Raw genomic sequence first — 16,841 nt, 5'->3', positions numbered from 1 at the left:
TCCAGGGAGGGACTCAAGGACCACCAAGGGGCCACGCAGCACTGGGCCCAGACTGGGAGGAGTTCAGGAAAATCCCTGTGTCTCAAAGCAGCAGCCAGTGGCCGAAGTCTCGCTCCCTCAGTGCCACTGACTGGAAAATCTGGGTCCTGCCAGGAAATGGGCCTTCCAGTGCAGAGGAGGACTCAGGGAGCAGCATCCCAGAGGTCTCGTCAGGTTCAAGACCTCCCTGGAGGGACACCTGGGTGGCTCAGTGGGTTAAGCATCTGCCTTTGGCTCAGGTCATGATGCTGGGATCGAGTCCTGCATCGGGATCCTTGCTCAGCAGGGAGCCTGCTTCTCCCTCTGCCTGGCTCTCCCTCTGCTTGTGTGTGCTCGCTCTCTGACAAATAAATAAAATCTTTTAAAAAAAAAATACCTCCCTGGAGAGTCCTAGGTAAATGGTGGTGCTCCCCAAAACCCCCCCAAAACAAAATAAAACAGTCATTATTTATACTCCCCTAGATCCCCTCAAAAGATGGCTATTAAAGTGGATGTGCCAAATAAATCAGAGGAAACAACAGGAAGGAACAAGTGTGCAACCATAAAACTTCACAGTTGCTGGGACCGGGCCGTCCATTTTTCCTGACTTTTTTGCAAACCAGGCATTTTAGCAAGCAGGAGAGGCTTCCTTCACTTCTTCAGTAAGGACAGTCTGACAGAAAACTCCAAAATAAACCCACTACATGGAGCCTTATACAAGGAATACCGTCTGGAGTGACGGACAATGCTCCCAAGGCTGGGTTTCACCATAAACCAGAAATGTTTTAGCTCCGCTCAATACAGTGATCCCTAGGACTGGCCCAATGACTTGAGAAAATTCCAAACCAGCTCCTTCTTACCCTGAGCCCACACTGTCGAGAAGGGAAGGGCAGGGAAGGGAGAAGAAGAGAGGAGGGGGGAGGGGAGAGAGAGGAGCCTCTGGCTTGGCCCGCTTCCTCCTAGAGACCAGAGAAGTAAATCCGAGGCTGGGAAAACATTTCTTTATATAAGCTTGTGTTTTCCATGCTGTTTACCCTTCAACTATACTAAATAGACCGAACAAAAACTTTCCAGTCAAATTAAAAACAGAACAGGAGCTGGAGGCAACAGTTTATCACAGCTGGACTGAAGGAATGCTAAACCCCGAGCATTTTGATCGGAAATAACAGTATCAGATTCCAACGGGTTTTATGTCAGGCAGCCACGACCTGAGCCAGCTCTCAGGATTAGAAGCAGCTGCCTTCCAGGTTAATGAGAAACCAGAGATATTTATGATCGCTAATAACAACATCTCACCCCATCACCTGTGTTTACCATTGGGCTGTATGTAGGGGGTCTGGGACCTATACTCCTGGCTGGTGTTAAAAACACCAGGAAGATCCTCCATCATAAGAGAGGAAAATCATTATTAACCAACTATACACAGGGGTTTTAAGCTGCCCGTACAATCAGAGCCAGTTCTGAGACCAGGACCATTTCAATTCAAAGGAAAGCAGCTCCATTTTGATCTTCTAGTCACTGGCTGCTCAAAGAGCCTTACTTCCAGGTACCATATCCCCAGGGAAGCATGACCCTGGTGCAGACCAAGGAGCAGGGGTGAGCTGACCACCAGGGCGTGATTCCAAAAATGAATGCAGAGGGCCACAACTTGATCCACTGGGATTCATTCTATTGTTGCCAAGGCCACAGGGAAGCCTTACTCAGCCCCTGGGAAGACTGTAAACCCACCCAGAGCTCTGGAGTTGGTATTTTTCCTCCTGTCTGCCAGCTGCCTACATTAGAAGAACCCTCTTTCCACTGGGCCGGGTCATCTCAGCTTCCATGGCCAGGGAAGCGCCTCTCCACAGAGGCCCGGCCCTACTGTTAACTGTCTATACTCAGCCACCAGCAACAGGACGGCAGTGCCCAGTAACTAGAACAGCAGCCTGTAGGACACATTTCGAAAACATCAATGCCGGGCCTCTCTTTCACTGTGTAAATCCTGGACTCACTGAACAGTCAAGAGAAGATCATTAATCTTCATCCATATTAAGAGACACTGAGGCCTTATTTTTAACTTGGGAATAGAGGCCCCAAATGTATTTGGAGAGGTCTTTACCGGTCTTAAGTCTGATGCTGGAATGATGGGAACAGGTGGGAGGCAGTAGGCTCTGGAGTCAAACCTTGGCTCAGCCTCCAAGCTTCATGAGCCTAGGTGGTCACTTACTCACAGCCGCAAACAGAGACACAAAAGCATGCACGGCAGGGGACATGGGCCCGGCACCTAGCAAATCCTCAGTAAAGACAGCAGTTGTAAATGGAGACATGGTTTTGGAGGAAGGAGAGAAAAAAAGGATTTTTTTTTGGATTTAAACAGACCAAAGCCAGTGAAATACCCAGTATTTAAATCAATTTTCCTTCAACTTACAAGTCAGAAACCTCCTGAATCAGGTTTGAAACCACATTTGGGTGAGAAAACAAATACTCTTCACCTCTGTTTTACAGAGTAAGACACAATTTTATCAAGTCTAAATTCGTGCCTTCTCTGTGTTAGCCAGATTTGCAAACAAAATTCAAACCACCAAAAAGTTTGGGGGGAAAAAAATTCCTATTAGGATTTCCTGAATCCGTAAGTCTGAAAAATTATATCCCGAGCACGTATGGAAAATAACAGCTGGAACTCACAAATAATGTGCCCAGCATTTACTGAGTGTCAAATGTATGCACAAGAAGGGGGAAAAACATACAACGGATAGGATGTTTGATCTCATGACTGCCTTTTCTATTCTCTGTCCCAGGGAACAGCTCAGTTGAGCTTCCTCTCGGTCTCCCTTTCTGCTGTTCTTACTCCCAACCCCACCACATTAATCTTCTAATGTATGCTTCTGCGTACGCTTCACTGTCTGCTCCGCAGTCTTCGATGGCTCCCCACTGCCTTCAAGATAGGGTCCATTCAACACCCTCCACCTGCCTCTCCAAACTTACCTCCTGCTATTCCCTCATGGAAACCAGGGTCCGATCAAGTTACAGTAGTCCATTCCTTGTCCCCCAAACACTGTAAATACCCTACTTCCCAAGCCTAATTCACACTATCCATTCTGTCTAGGATTCCCGTCCCACTCCTTGGTTTGTCTAAATCTTACCCTTTCTTCAAAACTAGCTCCAGGGGGCACCTGGGTGGCTCAGTGGGTTAAAGCCTTTGCCTTTGGCTCAAGTCATGATCTCAGGGTCCTGGGATCTAGCACATCAGGCTCTCTGCTCAGCAGGGAACCTGCTTCCCCGTACCACCCGCTCCCCCCCTCCGCCCCGCCGCCTGCCTCTCTGCCTACTTATGATCTCTGTCTGCCAAATAAATAAATAAAATCTTTAAAAACAAACAAGCAAAACAAAACTTAACTCCAGGTTCATCTTCCTCTAAGACCTCCCACCATCACCCCTTGCTATGATGGCCTTTCCTTTGTGAGCTGCCTGAATCCTGCACTTGGCATTTAGTATCTGTTGCTTTTTGTTATTAATTATCCATTTGGGGGGCATCCTCCATCTCTCCGAACACAGCACTCAAGGACAGGGGCCAATTTGATCATTTCTGCAGCCTCCACACCATGCTATTTGTGCACACAGTAGGTCTTCCGAGCACCAGTAAAGGAAAGCCTGTTTGGGGAGTCAGGAGATTTGTGACCAGCTCTGCAAATGACCACCTGTGCGAGCCAGCCAGATCACGGGGGGCCCTGGGCCTCAGATCTACTGCACACTGCATGAGAAGTCTGGGGAGAGGAACTTGGAGGTTTTGCCAGATCTAAGAGTCTGTAAAAGGGGTTGGCTCATATTGTGAAATCTTTTTTTTTTTTCCCTAGCTTTCCCCCTAAGCCCTGCCACTAAGACTAGGGAAAAAAATGAGAGATGTTTGGGGAAAGCAAAATTCAGAAGGGGAGCTTATAAGAAAGCAGAGTTTAGGTAAGACCTATAACCTATTCCCTTTTCAATTGAAAGAACAAGATCCAAAAAGTCTGACTCCCCATTCATTCCCTTTACAGTGCCTGGAAGCAGTCTGCTGAGCCTTCCGGGCTGACGCTATAAATCAGGTTGGAGATATCAGACGGGAACCATTTCCTGTTCTTTAGGGAATGTCCCTGTTAGGGAAGCATCACAGGTTGGTGTTTGGCAGGGAGAGGAGACGGGGTCTTGAGTTTGGAAGTTTCCCCTTTCTCTCATTCTGGCAGGAAGACAGTAGGCACCTGGCCCTACAAACTGACCTAAGCGGATCCAAGATAGGGCCCGACTATCTGTACCCAGGGCCCTTCCTTGGAACCTTTACTTTACAAGGCAAACAAGAAGTCTCAGATTGACCTCAGCGTTGGGTAAGAATTAAACTCGGTCCTGCGAGGCAGGCATTTGGTCAGCCAGCTCGCTACGCTACCCTTCCTCACAAATCCAGAGGCAGCCGAGGCCAGAAGAGAGGCCTTACCTTGGGGTAAGGTAACTGTTTCAGCAATTCCTACAACAAGGTGAACACAATGCTCCTTTCCTCCACTACGACAGGCACCAAGCTTTACCCCTGGCCCCCCACCTCAGGGAGGGCAGGGACAAGAAAGGAAATAGAAGGAGAAAACAGAACCAACAGGGCAAACAGGCTAGAGGCTGTGGAACCCTCCCCTCAGGCGTGCACCTCAGACGCGGGGAAGGCTGGGGACTTGGAGGGACTCAGACCCTTGGTTAGACGCAGCCTCGTCAGAGGAGCTCAGCGTTGGAATCTGGAGAAGAGATGCACTTTCACAGACATTAGAGTGTTCAGAGACGCTGGGACCTCCCTGGGACCCCATAGGGCTGGAGCAGGAGTCAGACCTGGAACTCGCAAGCCCGTGCTCTTTCCAGGAGACCAAGTTCGTTCCCTTAACCTCCTCCCTGGGCTTCCTTCAAGTTCTGGCCTCAAAGGATCTTCAAAGGACCTTGGCCACATCACAGCAGTTCTATGCCTCACGAGCTCAGGTGAGAGGACAAAGAAACCAGTCTGAGCGATCCGTTTTCATCAGGTTGGGCCATCAGCTGAGCTGAGCAAGGCAACCACTTTCTGTTCCAGTGTGTCTGTGTTTTGTTTTTGGTGTCAAACAGGGGGCTTGGAAAGTCTGTTTTGCCCGCCTGGTTATTGACAGGATGACAGACTTTGCCACCCTTCCTCCTTCCCTAAGCCACAGGCAGCATTAGCAAAACAAATTAATGGCTACTTCTGTTATCATGAGTGCTTAGCAGATCCTGAAATGCGCCGTGGCACCGTGGGGGCTCAGCCACACCGGCAGGAACGTGTCACCAAGCAGCTTTTATAGCAGGGAAAGAACCTAACAGATGCAGACTTTAGTAAGAACGTACAAGGGCTCAAGGGTCAAGGTTGGACGATCCATCTGGACTTGAGGTCTTCATGACACTTTCCCTCAGCTTCTGCAGCTCCAGCTTGCTGGGCTGCGCCCCCCGCGAGCAGGACGGGAGAAGCACAGCTCTGGAATGTACAGACAGAACTGAAGCTGCGCTCAGTGGGAAGAGAGGGCGGAGCCTCGGACTGGAATTTCTCCACTCTCAGAAGCGAAGCAGCATGACTATCTTACTTGTTTGCAAACAATCTGTCAATAGGGCGCCTGGGTGGCTCAGTTGGTTACGGGACTGCCTTCGGCTCAAGTCGTGATCCTGGAGTCCTGAGATCGAGTCCCCCGTCAGGCTCCCGGCTCAGCAGGGAGTCTGCTTCTCCTGCTGACCTCTCTCCTCTCATGCTCTCGCTCAATAAGTAAATAAATAAATAAATAAATTTGTCAATAGGGAAACAATGGCTGATGGAAAAGAAGCCAGTGATTCCCCTTCACCTTTGACGAGGGGCTGCCATCTTGGAATGGCATCATCTCCAGGCATTAGAACCTCTGGTTCTTGGTTGTCCTGAGGTGGGGGAAAGGTGGGGCATGTGCGGAAGTCCAAGAATGACCAGAGGAAAGAGCTTCTTTGGATATAGAAGATTTTGCCCAAATTAACGTGTATTTCAGATTTTTAATTTTAATCCTTTATAAAATAGAAAAAATTTCCTCATTTGTACTCAACATCACCCAAGGCTTTTAGGTTTAGTTTGCTTTGTTGAATTAAGAAAGTGCCTGAGGGCACCTCGGTGGCTCAGTTAGTTAAGCATCTGCCTTCCGCTCAGGTCATGATCCCAGAGTCCCGGGATTGAGTCCCACATCTGGCTCCCAGCTCCACAGGGAGTCCGTTTCTCCCTCTGACCCTCTCCTCTCTCATGCTCTCTCTGTCTCTCTCTCTCAAATAAATAAATAAAATCTTTAAAAAAAAAAAAAAGTGCCCCAAACAAATCAAGAGGTGAAGAGTCTTATGAATGTCTATGTATGGTTTCTCCGGTACCATTTTCAGAGCCCAATACACAACTAAGTTGTCTTTGAAAATACATCTTTCAGAGGTTTCGACGGATAGCCAGGGGTATCATGGATATGGAAAGCCGTGATTACTGAATACAGGTTCTTTTCAAAACTGTCACTCGGTGTTCTGAATCCTGTCCTATAATGTTTCCCCATGTGATCTGTCAAATGGTTTGGGCAAGGCAATCAGTTAAGGGGACCACCGCTTTCCAGTGATAGGACTCCCTATCCTCAGGACAGAATTCAGCTGCTCTAAACTCTTTTTTTTTTTTTTTTAATTAAAAAATGGAAACAAAATTCAAAAACCATCGGATTACATGGAGTGTTGTTTGGAAAATTAGTTCTATTAACTCCAGAGTGAGGACAGCCAGGACCGTCCCCGGCTGCTTCCCAGTGCTGCTGTACAGATCAAAGGGAAGTGGAATCCCTCACCTCTGAGAACTGCAGAAAGCATTCACTCTGAGGAGGTGGTTACTGTACTGTGAAGGCTTCCTAAGTGTCTGTACTGTTATTTAGCTGGTAAAGTTCTTAAAGGACAAGTCTGCATCGTATCCTCCACTTCCCACGGCACTAACACCGTACCAGCTACCCAGTTTCACACAGTTGCTTATTGGACTGATGATTCTTAGAGCCTCTACTCTAAAAGCACTTTACCTATTAGGGCTAATAGATTGTTACTCATAACCATCCTGGAAACCTCCACTTTGTGTGCTTTATGTTATATATTAAATCTTCTTCATGGCTTCCTACGGGGAACACTACCCAGCCTTCCATCATTTCTATAAGGCAAGAACTTTTCTTCCTTACTCGAGCTGAATCCTTTGCTTTTTGCCTCTCACATTTCCTTTTCCAGGAAGGACAATCCGTTCATCGTTCAACTACAGACAGTACCTGTTCCCTGCTCCGAGTGATCCTCTCAGACAGCAAATCCGAGTTATTTCTTTCTTCTTCCAGTTCCATCTCCAGCTGAGACACCTTGTCCTAAGAAAGAAGGGAGATACAATACAGCCTTATGGAACTCACACTGATCCAGGTGGGGTGCAAGGATGGCCCTGGGGAAGGCAAACCTCGAAGGCAGATCAGAGCTGAGTTATCACCAGAGTTTGGGGAAAGGACGCATCTCCTTCTCAGACTGTCAGAAAAACCGTGTGGTATTGCTTTCATAATGGAAGATGTAATTGTGCATTTCAAAAATTTGTGAAAGGAGAAAAAATATTACCCCGAACCTAACATAAGCCTTAAGGACATTTTAACCTGTTTCCTTCACGTCTTTTCTTCCCCCTTAGGAATCAGTAACTTTACAAAGATCTACCTAAGCCTAAGGTCCACAGGTTACCTGTTAAAAGGCAATGTGGGAGCTCAGACATCATCCAAGACACATTTCTTTAAAAATTCCAAGCTCTGGACAACGCTTTCCCTTCTTCCTGCTCAGAGTTTCAAGAGCCTTGCAGGAATAAAGGCTATGACGTACTATTGCCCCTGTCTCTTTTCTAGGGCACCTCATACACTTCATGCATTATGTAGTCAGTCCCAAATCTGCACCTGAGGAGCACAGGGACAGCGGTGGCCCCGTAATTCCAGAAGAATTGTCATTTCTGTCTTCCTGGCTGGCTCCTCGCTTAACACCACTGAGTGCTAAGAGAAAAGCATGCCAAAGTAGCTGAATGTAGAAACAAGATGCTTCTAACACAAACCACCCTATCTAGCAATAGGGGCTTGTGAGGTCTGTGCACAAGGTGCTCCTGTCACCTGCCCACGTGTCATATGTCTGGATTAACTCCGCGCCATACCTGCTAAAAAGCAATCGTCATCGTGAGTTTTGAAACATGAGTCTGCAGAAAAACACTGGAAAAACACTGTCTCTACAGTCGTCAAAGTAGGGCTGACAAGATAGGGAGGTCTCCAAAAGGGCCAAAAATCAGACTTACTCACGTGAATGAGTAAATGTCTGTGAATGCCTTCCCTGCTGGTGAATGACATCTACAGGGAACCCAGAAAGCTCTCCCCCATGAGTGGACAGGCTCGAAGACCAAGTTGGAACAGAACGCCGGGCTCTGCTCAGACTGTCCTATTTGTCCCGCGGTCCCTGACGCCTTCGAGGCCAGCTCCGGCTCTTGGCAGATCTCACCGAGGATCCCCAAGTGCCGCATTTACATAAAACAGCCACCTGAGTTTCTGCGTTTACAGAAAATGCCTGGTGTTGAGAGAGCTCTTGAGTCCTGAGAATTAATTGGTTAAGTGCTAGTGAAGGAACAGGCAAGACATTTGTCACAGCGAGACAGTCCCCCCAGCTGCCTCTGAGGGGAGGCAATGCTCCTGCAGCGTGCTGCTCAGCGGTAGGGCCTTGAGAGCTGTTCATTTTGTCATTAATGAAGAAATATCTAAAATAGTGCCTAGGGGCAAGGGACGCTCCATCATGTCACTGCTTCTAGACCTTGAGTTGGCAGAAGAAAATGTTCTTTCAGTCAGAATGTTCTAGAAGAAGATGACAACCCAATGTTTAACTAAAAGCACCTCCTCACAGGCCTCTCTTCCTGTCTAAAGTCTGTGCTATTCAAAACCCATCAGGAGCATTCAGGGGCCCAGGTCAGGGGTCCGTTACACCAAAGGTTCTCACATAGCTGCCCAACACGGCTTTAGCTTGCTTTGAACCAGACTGTCTGGGTCCTTGACAAATCACTTCCTAGTTAACTGGGTTGACCTTAGTTTGCTTTAAAATGACCCTCTCTAATGAGATCAGAAATAGGAACAATAGCAAAAATACACAGCAATCCTACAAAAGGACAATAAAACCATGCCAGGTTATTCTAGTGTCTAAAAGGGGCCCATCTAATAAAATCTTCAATGGCTGAAACATTCCTCCCTAGATGGAAATTGCTACTAAGAGGTTTTAAAAGTTATTTTTATTTATTTGCAAAATTGAACCAGACATTCCACTGACTTTAAATTCAAACCATCTCTCTCTGTCCTAGAGCACTGTCTTGTTACCAAAACCTTGAGAATTTTAACTTCTCCCATAGGTCTGCGGCTGATTCTCTCCCTCTCTAAATTCCACTGGGATGTGGGGTATGTGTGTGTCCGGCGCAGGTGGGAGGGTGTTCTGGTTTGGGGCTGGGTTTGTTCTTGAGGATTATTCTTTTTTATTTAAAAAAAAGTGGGGAGGCGCCTGGGTGGCTCGGTTGCTAAGTATCTGCCTTCGGCTCGGGTCATGATCGCAGGGTCCTGGGATTGAGCCCCAGATCAGGCTCCCTGCTCAGTGGGGAGCCTGCTTCTCCCTCTCCCACTCCCCCTGCTTCTGTTTCCTCTCTCACTATCTCTCTGTCAAATACATAAATAAATAAAATGTTAAAAAAAAAAAAAAAGAAAGAAAGAAAGAGTAGTCTATCATTTAAAAAAAAAAAAAAAGGTGGACTGATGTTAAGATTTGTCTTGTCCTGCTCAGGTGCTTGTTCATGTTTTGATTCTGTTACTCAATTCCCTTTTTTCTACGGTGTTGTGTTTTCACCACGTGAACAGGCCACCCCCAGGTGGTGACCCCAGTGAGCACATTCTGACACACTGTCTTAGACTACGTATATATGGTATATCCAAAAATGAACTGAGCCACAGTTTGCTGCTGGCTTTGGCAAATCTGGATTATCTGTCAGGAAAAAAAGGGCCAGAGTCAGGAGATGGGAATGGAGTGTGTGGTGTGACAAACGAGCTGCATGTCCCCAGGAGGTAGGTGGTTTGGGCCCAAGGCACAGCTCAGCCTCTCCCTAGATCTGCAGCCTTCTTGTGGCCTCTGTAGTTAGAAGCACTTCCCAAAGCAACCAACAGAAAATGCACTATTGCCCTTACACAAAGCCACCTGGCCTCTTGGGAGCTTGGTTTTGCTTCCTCTTCAAGACAAAGATGGCACTGTGCTAAACTGCTCCCATCACTCCTTCTAGCTCTGACATCTTATGAGTCTATGAACTACCAGCTTCTTCCTCAAATCAAGAAATGTCTTTACTGGGACGCCTGGGTGGCTCAGTCGGTTGAGCCGCTGTCTTCGGCTCAGGTCATGATCCCGGGGTTCTGGGATCGAGTCCCACATTGGGCTCCTTGCTCGGCGGGGAGCCTGCTTCTCTCTCTGCCTCTGCCTGCTTGTGTGTGTGCTTGCTCTCTCTCTCTCTCTCTCTGACAAATAAATAAATTATTTAAAAAAACAAAAAACAAAAAAAAGAAATGTCTTTACTCAGGTCTGGCTGTTTCAGGGAATAAAAACTGAAGGATCCCAAAGGCTCGGATGTGCACAGAGAGGCCACTTGTCTTGTTCCCCACGCTCACCCTGCACGGGCCCCGGCTCACGCCCGCATGGCCTACAGACCTCCATCTGCTTGACGAGTCGGCTTCGGTCATCCTTGAGGTGAGTCTTGGCCTCCAGCTCGTACTCCAGGTCCTTCAGTGTCTGCTCCAGAAGCTGCCTTTTCGCGAGTGCTTCGTCTTGAGCTCTCTGGTAGTCCCGTAGCTCCTCCTCCATCAGGCGCATCTAGAAGGAGGGCTGGGTGGTTACCTGGGCTGCATCGGGAGAGCATCTGGACAGACAGCACAGAGGCTGACCCCAGAGATGATCAGGGGGTGCCCACATACTGCAGTCCAGAAGACCCTGAGCCAGTCCCAGCTCCCGCTGGGCCTCAGTTTCCTCTCTAAAAAGTGGCAGCTTCCTAGCTAGGGAGCAACCCACTATGTTATAAGTTCAATTTTGTACATGTTGGCCAGCATTTTGTAATTTAATAAAACAGAAAATATCAAGAGTACAAACAGATATTGTTTTGTGAAACCTCTGTATTAGACCCTCATACATCTGTATGGATGTACATATTACTGGGTTGAGATGTGAGGTGGAGTTCTTACTATATAGGTCACAGCCAAAAACACTTGAAAGTCACCGAACTAAGGTAAGTGCTTCCCACAGGGCAGGTTATTACCCACCTGTACCAGCATCATCTCAATGGAGGGTCAAAATGAGGGGAAAATAAAAATGAAATTAATGATCCCAAAACAACTCACAGGCACCAAATCCAATAATATAAACAGACACAGGAGGTGAAACCATCTGCTCTCTAGAAGAAAATCCTGCCTCCGCTGTCATAATTCACAGTGTTTTTTTCATCCACAAGGTGGCACTGAACTAACAGCTTTGAAGAAAGTGCAACAAAGAGATTGACCCGTGAGGGGGTCGTCCCTGTTTTCTACTTCTCTGGAAGGTCCCTGAGGGGACCAGCCACCTCAGCACACTGCAGGTAGATGTTCCTCAAACGTCTGCGTGGATTGATTCAGTGAAGACCAGGGCTACGTGTTTTGTCTCCAACTTCCTTCCCACTTGGGGCAGGTACAGGGTATTGTGTGAAAGCACAGTCTTCGGAATAACTAACTAGTCCAGGGCTTTAGTTCCTTGATGACAGTGAGGGGCAAACTCCACCAGAGCACAGTGTCCTTTGGGGGTGATTTTCACAGAGGAGTTGGGGAAGCCTCAAAGACAGTCTTGCGGGGGCGCCCACCAGGTTAGGATAGTTTCAGAAGCCCAGTGGCAAGACTTTAGGAAACAGGTTCCTGGACCTTTCTGTGAGAACAGCACAGCCTGAAGAAGGCCTCTCCAGATAAAGACCCTGGTCTGGTGTGGTGGTGACTGAGTCTGTCCTAACATCTCATGAGGGCTCTGTCAAAAAGAGCACTCACTGAGGCCATGCCCAGCGGATATGGAGAGCGTCTGGGATCACAAGCACTCCTAGCTACACTAGCGATCCCTTTAGTAGTCAGAGCTGCCTTTCGCTAAGTGGGATTCAGACAATAAACCAACAGTGAACTCAAGTCTTCATTCTTTAGAGATAACCTTCCTCAGAACTCCTCTGGCTCCACACTAAAGGCAAAACAGGTCAAATGTCTATTGGTCTTAAAGCAAAGAAGGCAGTGCTTTTCTCCTGAGGATAGACCCCTGGCCCCCTTATGTTAACGGACAGTTTATCTCAGCTCAACCAAAACACAGGGTTGGGGGCCATGAACAGAGGTGAGCTTGAGTTTTCCAAGGATCCAGTGTGACCCTGGCTTGCCAATTCCAACAACCCCACCGACTTCCATAGCTCGATGCAGGGCAGTATCTGCCTGCATTTTCCTTCCAGAATGATGAGCTGTCCATCTCTGCCATTCCGACGGAAGCTGTGTCTCACAGGGCTGCACCACTGACAAAAATCGAGGAAGAGCCATCTTTCATTTTCATCATGAGGGATCTTTTTTTGAATGACTGCTCTTTTATAAACAAGACTGATCTCCTTGTGGCCATAACTAATCTCTCTGGATCTCAGTTTCCTCATCTAACTAGAGGATCTCTAAAGTGCCTTCCAATCCGAAGATTCTGGCAGAATAACAACCATTACACAAAAAGCAACAGGAAGCACTTTGCAGGGGTCTTCGTGACCCTGTGATTTTTCTGAAATCAAAGCAGCAGAACCCTGTGTTTGTTGGTGTTCTGGCAAATATCCAAATCTCCCCTCCCATCTGCCATAGAAATATAAATGACTTTCTTTTAATGCCAGAGAGAACTGTGATGTCACTATGCTAATTTCAGTTACGGGGGCCCTGCCTTCATATGCCCCTGCAGCAGAGGGGACCTGTTATCAGGATCCTTTCAGAAACGTTCTAGAAGTCTGTGATGAATATCCTTTGTTCTTTCACACAGTACCAGCACTGACTCATGGGCGACATTTCTTTGATCATCAAAGATATTAAAAGTTTGTTTTAAAGAAAAACTTGTTTTCCTGTGGAATCTTGATGCTCTTGGCCCTGCTTAGGAAAAAAAGCAAAACCTTGGACTCTAAAAAAAACCTTAACATGCGTGTCCAGGATATACAAACCCTCGGCTCTCCAGCCTCACACGTTATCTCATTTCATTATTAAATCATCGTTATTTGGTGTGTTTTCAAAGAGGTAAAAACAGATGCTCAGAAAATTGGGGTAAGTTGCTCAAGGTGATCCAGCTGGCAAGAGGCATAACGAAAAATCAACATACACCGTACTTGTGTTTTAGAACTTTCAGCTTTCCATTAAAATAATCAAAAACATTCCCATGATTTTTCTCAGTTCTTTATAAGTCAAGACTGAAGGGAGCGAACACTGGAGCTACTTTGCTCTACTATTTCTAAGTATAAAACTAAAAATATGTTTTAATAATTTCAGGACTCATAAATTCCTGAAGATTTCTTTTTGTCCCCATTATCATTGTCCTGAAGCTCACGTCCAACACACGCACTCTCATAAAAGTCTATGTTTTATAAATGAACGTCAAAAAGCAATTGTTTACTATAATCCGTGTTCTAGGGTTAAATTAAAACACTAGTATACATCAATCCTTAAGACACAGCTGGGTATACCAGTGGTGCTCCATAAATGGCCGCTAAACATTTTAGTCAGAAACTCTTGGATCAATCGAGAAAATGGTAACTTTAAAGTTATGTCAATTTCACCCCAGAGGCCCTGGGACTTTGTGTCTTTGAATGCCATTTGCCCCATGTGACCATCCTAAGGGTTAACACTGAAGAATCAAGTCCAAACGCTGTCTTCCAATATACCCTGAGTCTCTCCTAGAAGAGGTTCAAGGCAGTCTCTCCCCGGATACTTTGAACAAAGTGGAGGTGGGGTGGGGGTAAACCAGGAACCTATCTGGCCAGGTATTACCTCATCCTGCAGTTTCACGGCAGTCAGACGTGACTTTTCGGCCTCCAGGGATTTCTCCTTCAACTGCCTTTGCATTTCTGCAAGCTCCCTGCGGTTTTTCTCCTTGTACTCATCCAGCTGGTTCTGGAGCTCCAGGGTTGATATGCGGGACACCTCGACAATGTCAGCCATCTGGAAGGAGTGACATGGGTGTGAGCCCACCCTGTGACGCTCCAGCTGGAGCCTGAGAACCAGGTTTGGGTTCCATCGAAACAATACATCTCTTCCTCTTCCTTCTACAACCTCCCCAAAGATTTTGCAAAGCACCTGGTCATGGGCTGTCCAGGCGTAATCACCTGTAACATGGAAGCAGCAACGAGGAGTGAACAAGCACAACTTTCATGGCTAGATATATAGCCCAGGGTCATGCCCCCTTGCTTTGCCACTTACCAGCTACGTAACTGGGCCATGCACTTAAACCTCACTGGGCCTCTGTGGTGTCCTCATGGGAAATACTGGAATCATCATATCTACCTTACAGGGATGTTGTCAGAATTAATACATAAGGGATAGAATTCCAGTTACAAAACAGCTAGTACAGTGACTGGTACACAGTAGGTATCAGAAGATGGCAGGCATTCCTGTTGGCTCCTAGAATGGGGGGAGCCCCTCAGCTCTGTGCTTCCCCCCTTCTGGGGATTTTAGGGCAGAGGTGGGCAGAGATAAGAAGTAACAACTACTAGACATTGAAACTGCCTTTCCTGTTCCTGGACAAGAAAGATGGGTGCAGGGGCGCCTGGGTGGCTCAGTGGGTTAAGCCTCTGCCTTCGGCTCGGGTCATGGTCCCAGGGTCCTGGGATCGAGTCCCGCATCGGGCTCTCTGCTCAGCAGGGAGCCTGCTTCCCCCTCTCTCTCTGCCTGCCTCTCTGCCCACTTGTGATCTCTCTCTCTGTGTCAAGTAAATAAACAAAAATCTTTAAAAAAAAAAAAAAAAAAAAAAAAAAAAAAGAAAGATGGGTGCAAATGCAGATGTTACCCAGGGTTCTGAATCAGGTAACATTTGTTAAGTCTGCCCTTACGTGCCAGGTTTCTTTGGGTAATTGCTGAGAGGAGTTGGGCCCCGAATCCAGAGGATACTGGCATTTTCTAGACCAGTTTCCCTTTAACTGGGATTCTCAACAAGTCCAAAGAGCTGCTTCCGGGGACCTGGGAATCTGATGCATACCTGCTTAGACAAAAGGGCAGGCTTCCTTAGCTCTCAACAGGTCCTCAGAGAGCACTGGGCCCCAGCCCAGGTGTTCCGCCCACATCTCTGGCCCCCCTTGCCCTCACCTCCTTCTGCAGTTTCTCGATGGTCTTGTCCAGGTGCCACCGTTCATTCTCCATCTCGTTCTTCAGTCTCCTTAACTGCTCCTTCTGCTCTGTCTCATCTTTGAGCTTTTCAGACAACTGCTTCTGCTCCTGGGTGGCCCGACTCAGATTTCTCTGCAGACGGCAGGGAAGGGACAGTACAGTCACCTACGTACTGGGTCAGCCCCAGGAACAGGCAGCAGAGGGAGTTCTGCAGTCACACTTCAAAGCAATCAGACCTGCTACATGGGTGATGAGGAATAGGACCGAAGCAAAGCCATCACAAGACACAAGGACATGGTTGGTTCTGAAATTCAGGGACCCAAATGCAAAGCTGACTCAGCCAAAAACACGCATGAGAATAAAGGGCCAGACAAAGGATTTATTATAGAAATACGGAAGATGGCCAAGGCCGCTCGGGCCAGTGATTAAGGACAGTGTCTGAAAACATGAAATTTCCAAGTTCATGCTTGCAAACAGAGGTAAAGATGTACATCAGGCATGCCTGAACCAATGTGGCCATTTACATCCTGTACTACACAGCAGTGCACCTCACATTCTAGAATTCCCTCTGCTCTGTAGATACATCTTAGTTAAAATACCCAAAAATGAATCCATGAGAAAAAAGAAGGTTGACCCACGGGTCAAGAGTCCACCTGGGTAGAAGGAGTTGTAATCAACAGAATCCTGGGTTGGACTCATACACAGAAGAAAGGGGCATCTGGCAATCCACAGGCAGATAAACTTGATGAGTAGTAGGTGTGAAATGGAAAAGACACTAGTTACGAAAAGTGCAGATGAGTGTTGATTAGTGATTCAGCACCAAATCCTAGCACTTACCATAAAATGAAACTATCTTGGGTGCACTATTTCCCTGGGATGCCCTGAAGCTCTCACCTTACCCGGTCACAGAGCCTGACCTTCTTTATGTAAAGACACGGAACTCTAAAACAAAATCCTAAAGAATCTTAGAAAGATCGTGCTGGCTTTTTTAAATGGCTGAGTGCTAGGGCCACTGACATAAAGATACCAAGAAGGGGCAGAGCTCAGAAAGAGGCAGCATGACCCAGACCTGGGCTAGATCGTCTAGAAAATGGTCTCAGGGACTGAGGGCTGAATGTGAGTTGCTACACGACCGCTTCGGACTTGTGTGTTGTGTCCCCGCAGATGCTGTTGGAAGGACGATGGTTTATATCTGTACAGTGCTTAACAGTTTACAAGCTGCTCTCACACGCACCAACTCAGGCCTCTTGAAAACACTCCCAAATCACTTGGGGCACTCCAGGTTTGCAAAGCACAACCAGCTATGCTGCTGGCCAGCCCTGTGACCTGGGGCCAAAAAGCCACCCGTGGAGGCCTTCTGGCCCCTCCACTCCGCCAGGACAACTGCACTCAGAACCAGCCAACACAGCTGGG

General features: G+C 47.4%; 1 protein-coding gene across 4 annotated transcripts in view; it reads right to left on the bottom strand.

The window, feature by feature from the left end:
* The window catches only part of CGNL1 (cingulin like 1), a 154,592-nt gene that overhangs the window by 11,111 nt on the left and 126,640 nt on the right, over positions 1-16,841 (bottom strand). For all 4 annotated transcript variants that reach the window (XM_080807426.1, XM_080807427.1, XM_080807425.1 and 1 more), the window contains exons 11-14: positions 15,408-15,560; positions 14,097-14,267; positions 10,753-10,914; positions 7,293-7,382 (exon numbers count right to left, since the gene is read on the bottom strand). In XM_080807426.1, coding sequence (XP_080663552.1) covers positions 7,293-7,382; positions 10,753-10,914; positions 14,097-14,267; positions 15,408-15,560 — 576 coding nt within the window. The remainder of the gene's footprint in view (positions 1-7,292; positions 7,383-10,752; positions 10,915-14,096; positions 14,268-15,407; positions 15,561-16,841) is intronic.

This window comes from Martes martes (assembly GCF_963455335.1).
Source record: "Martes martes genome assembly, chromosome: 7".
Lineage (NCBI taxonomy): Eukaryota > Metazoa > Chordata > Mammalia > Carnivora > Mustelidae > Martes > Martes martes.
This window is presented reverse-complemented; position numbering and strand designations above follow the sequence as displayed.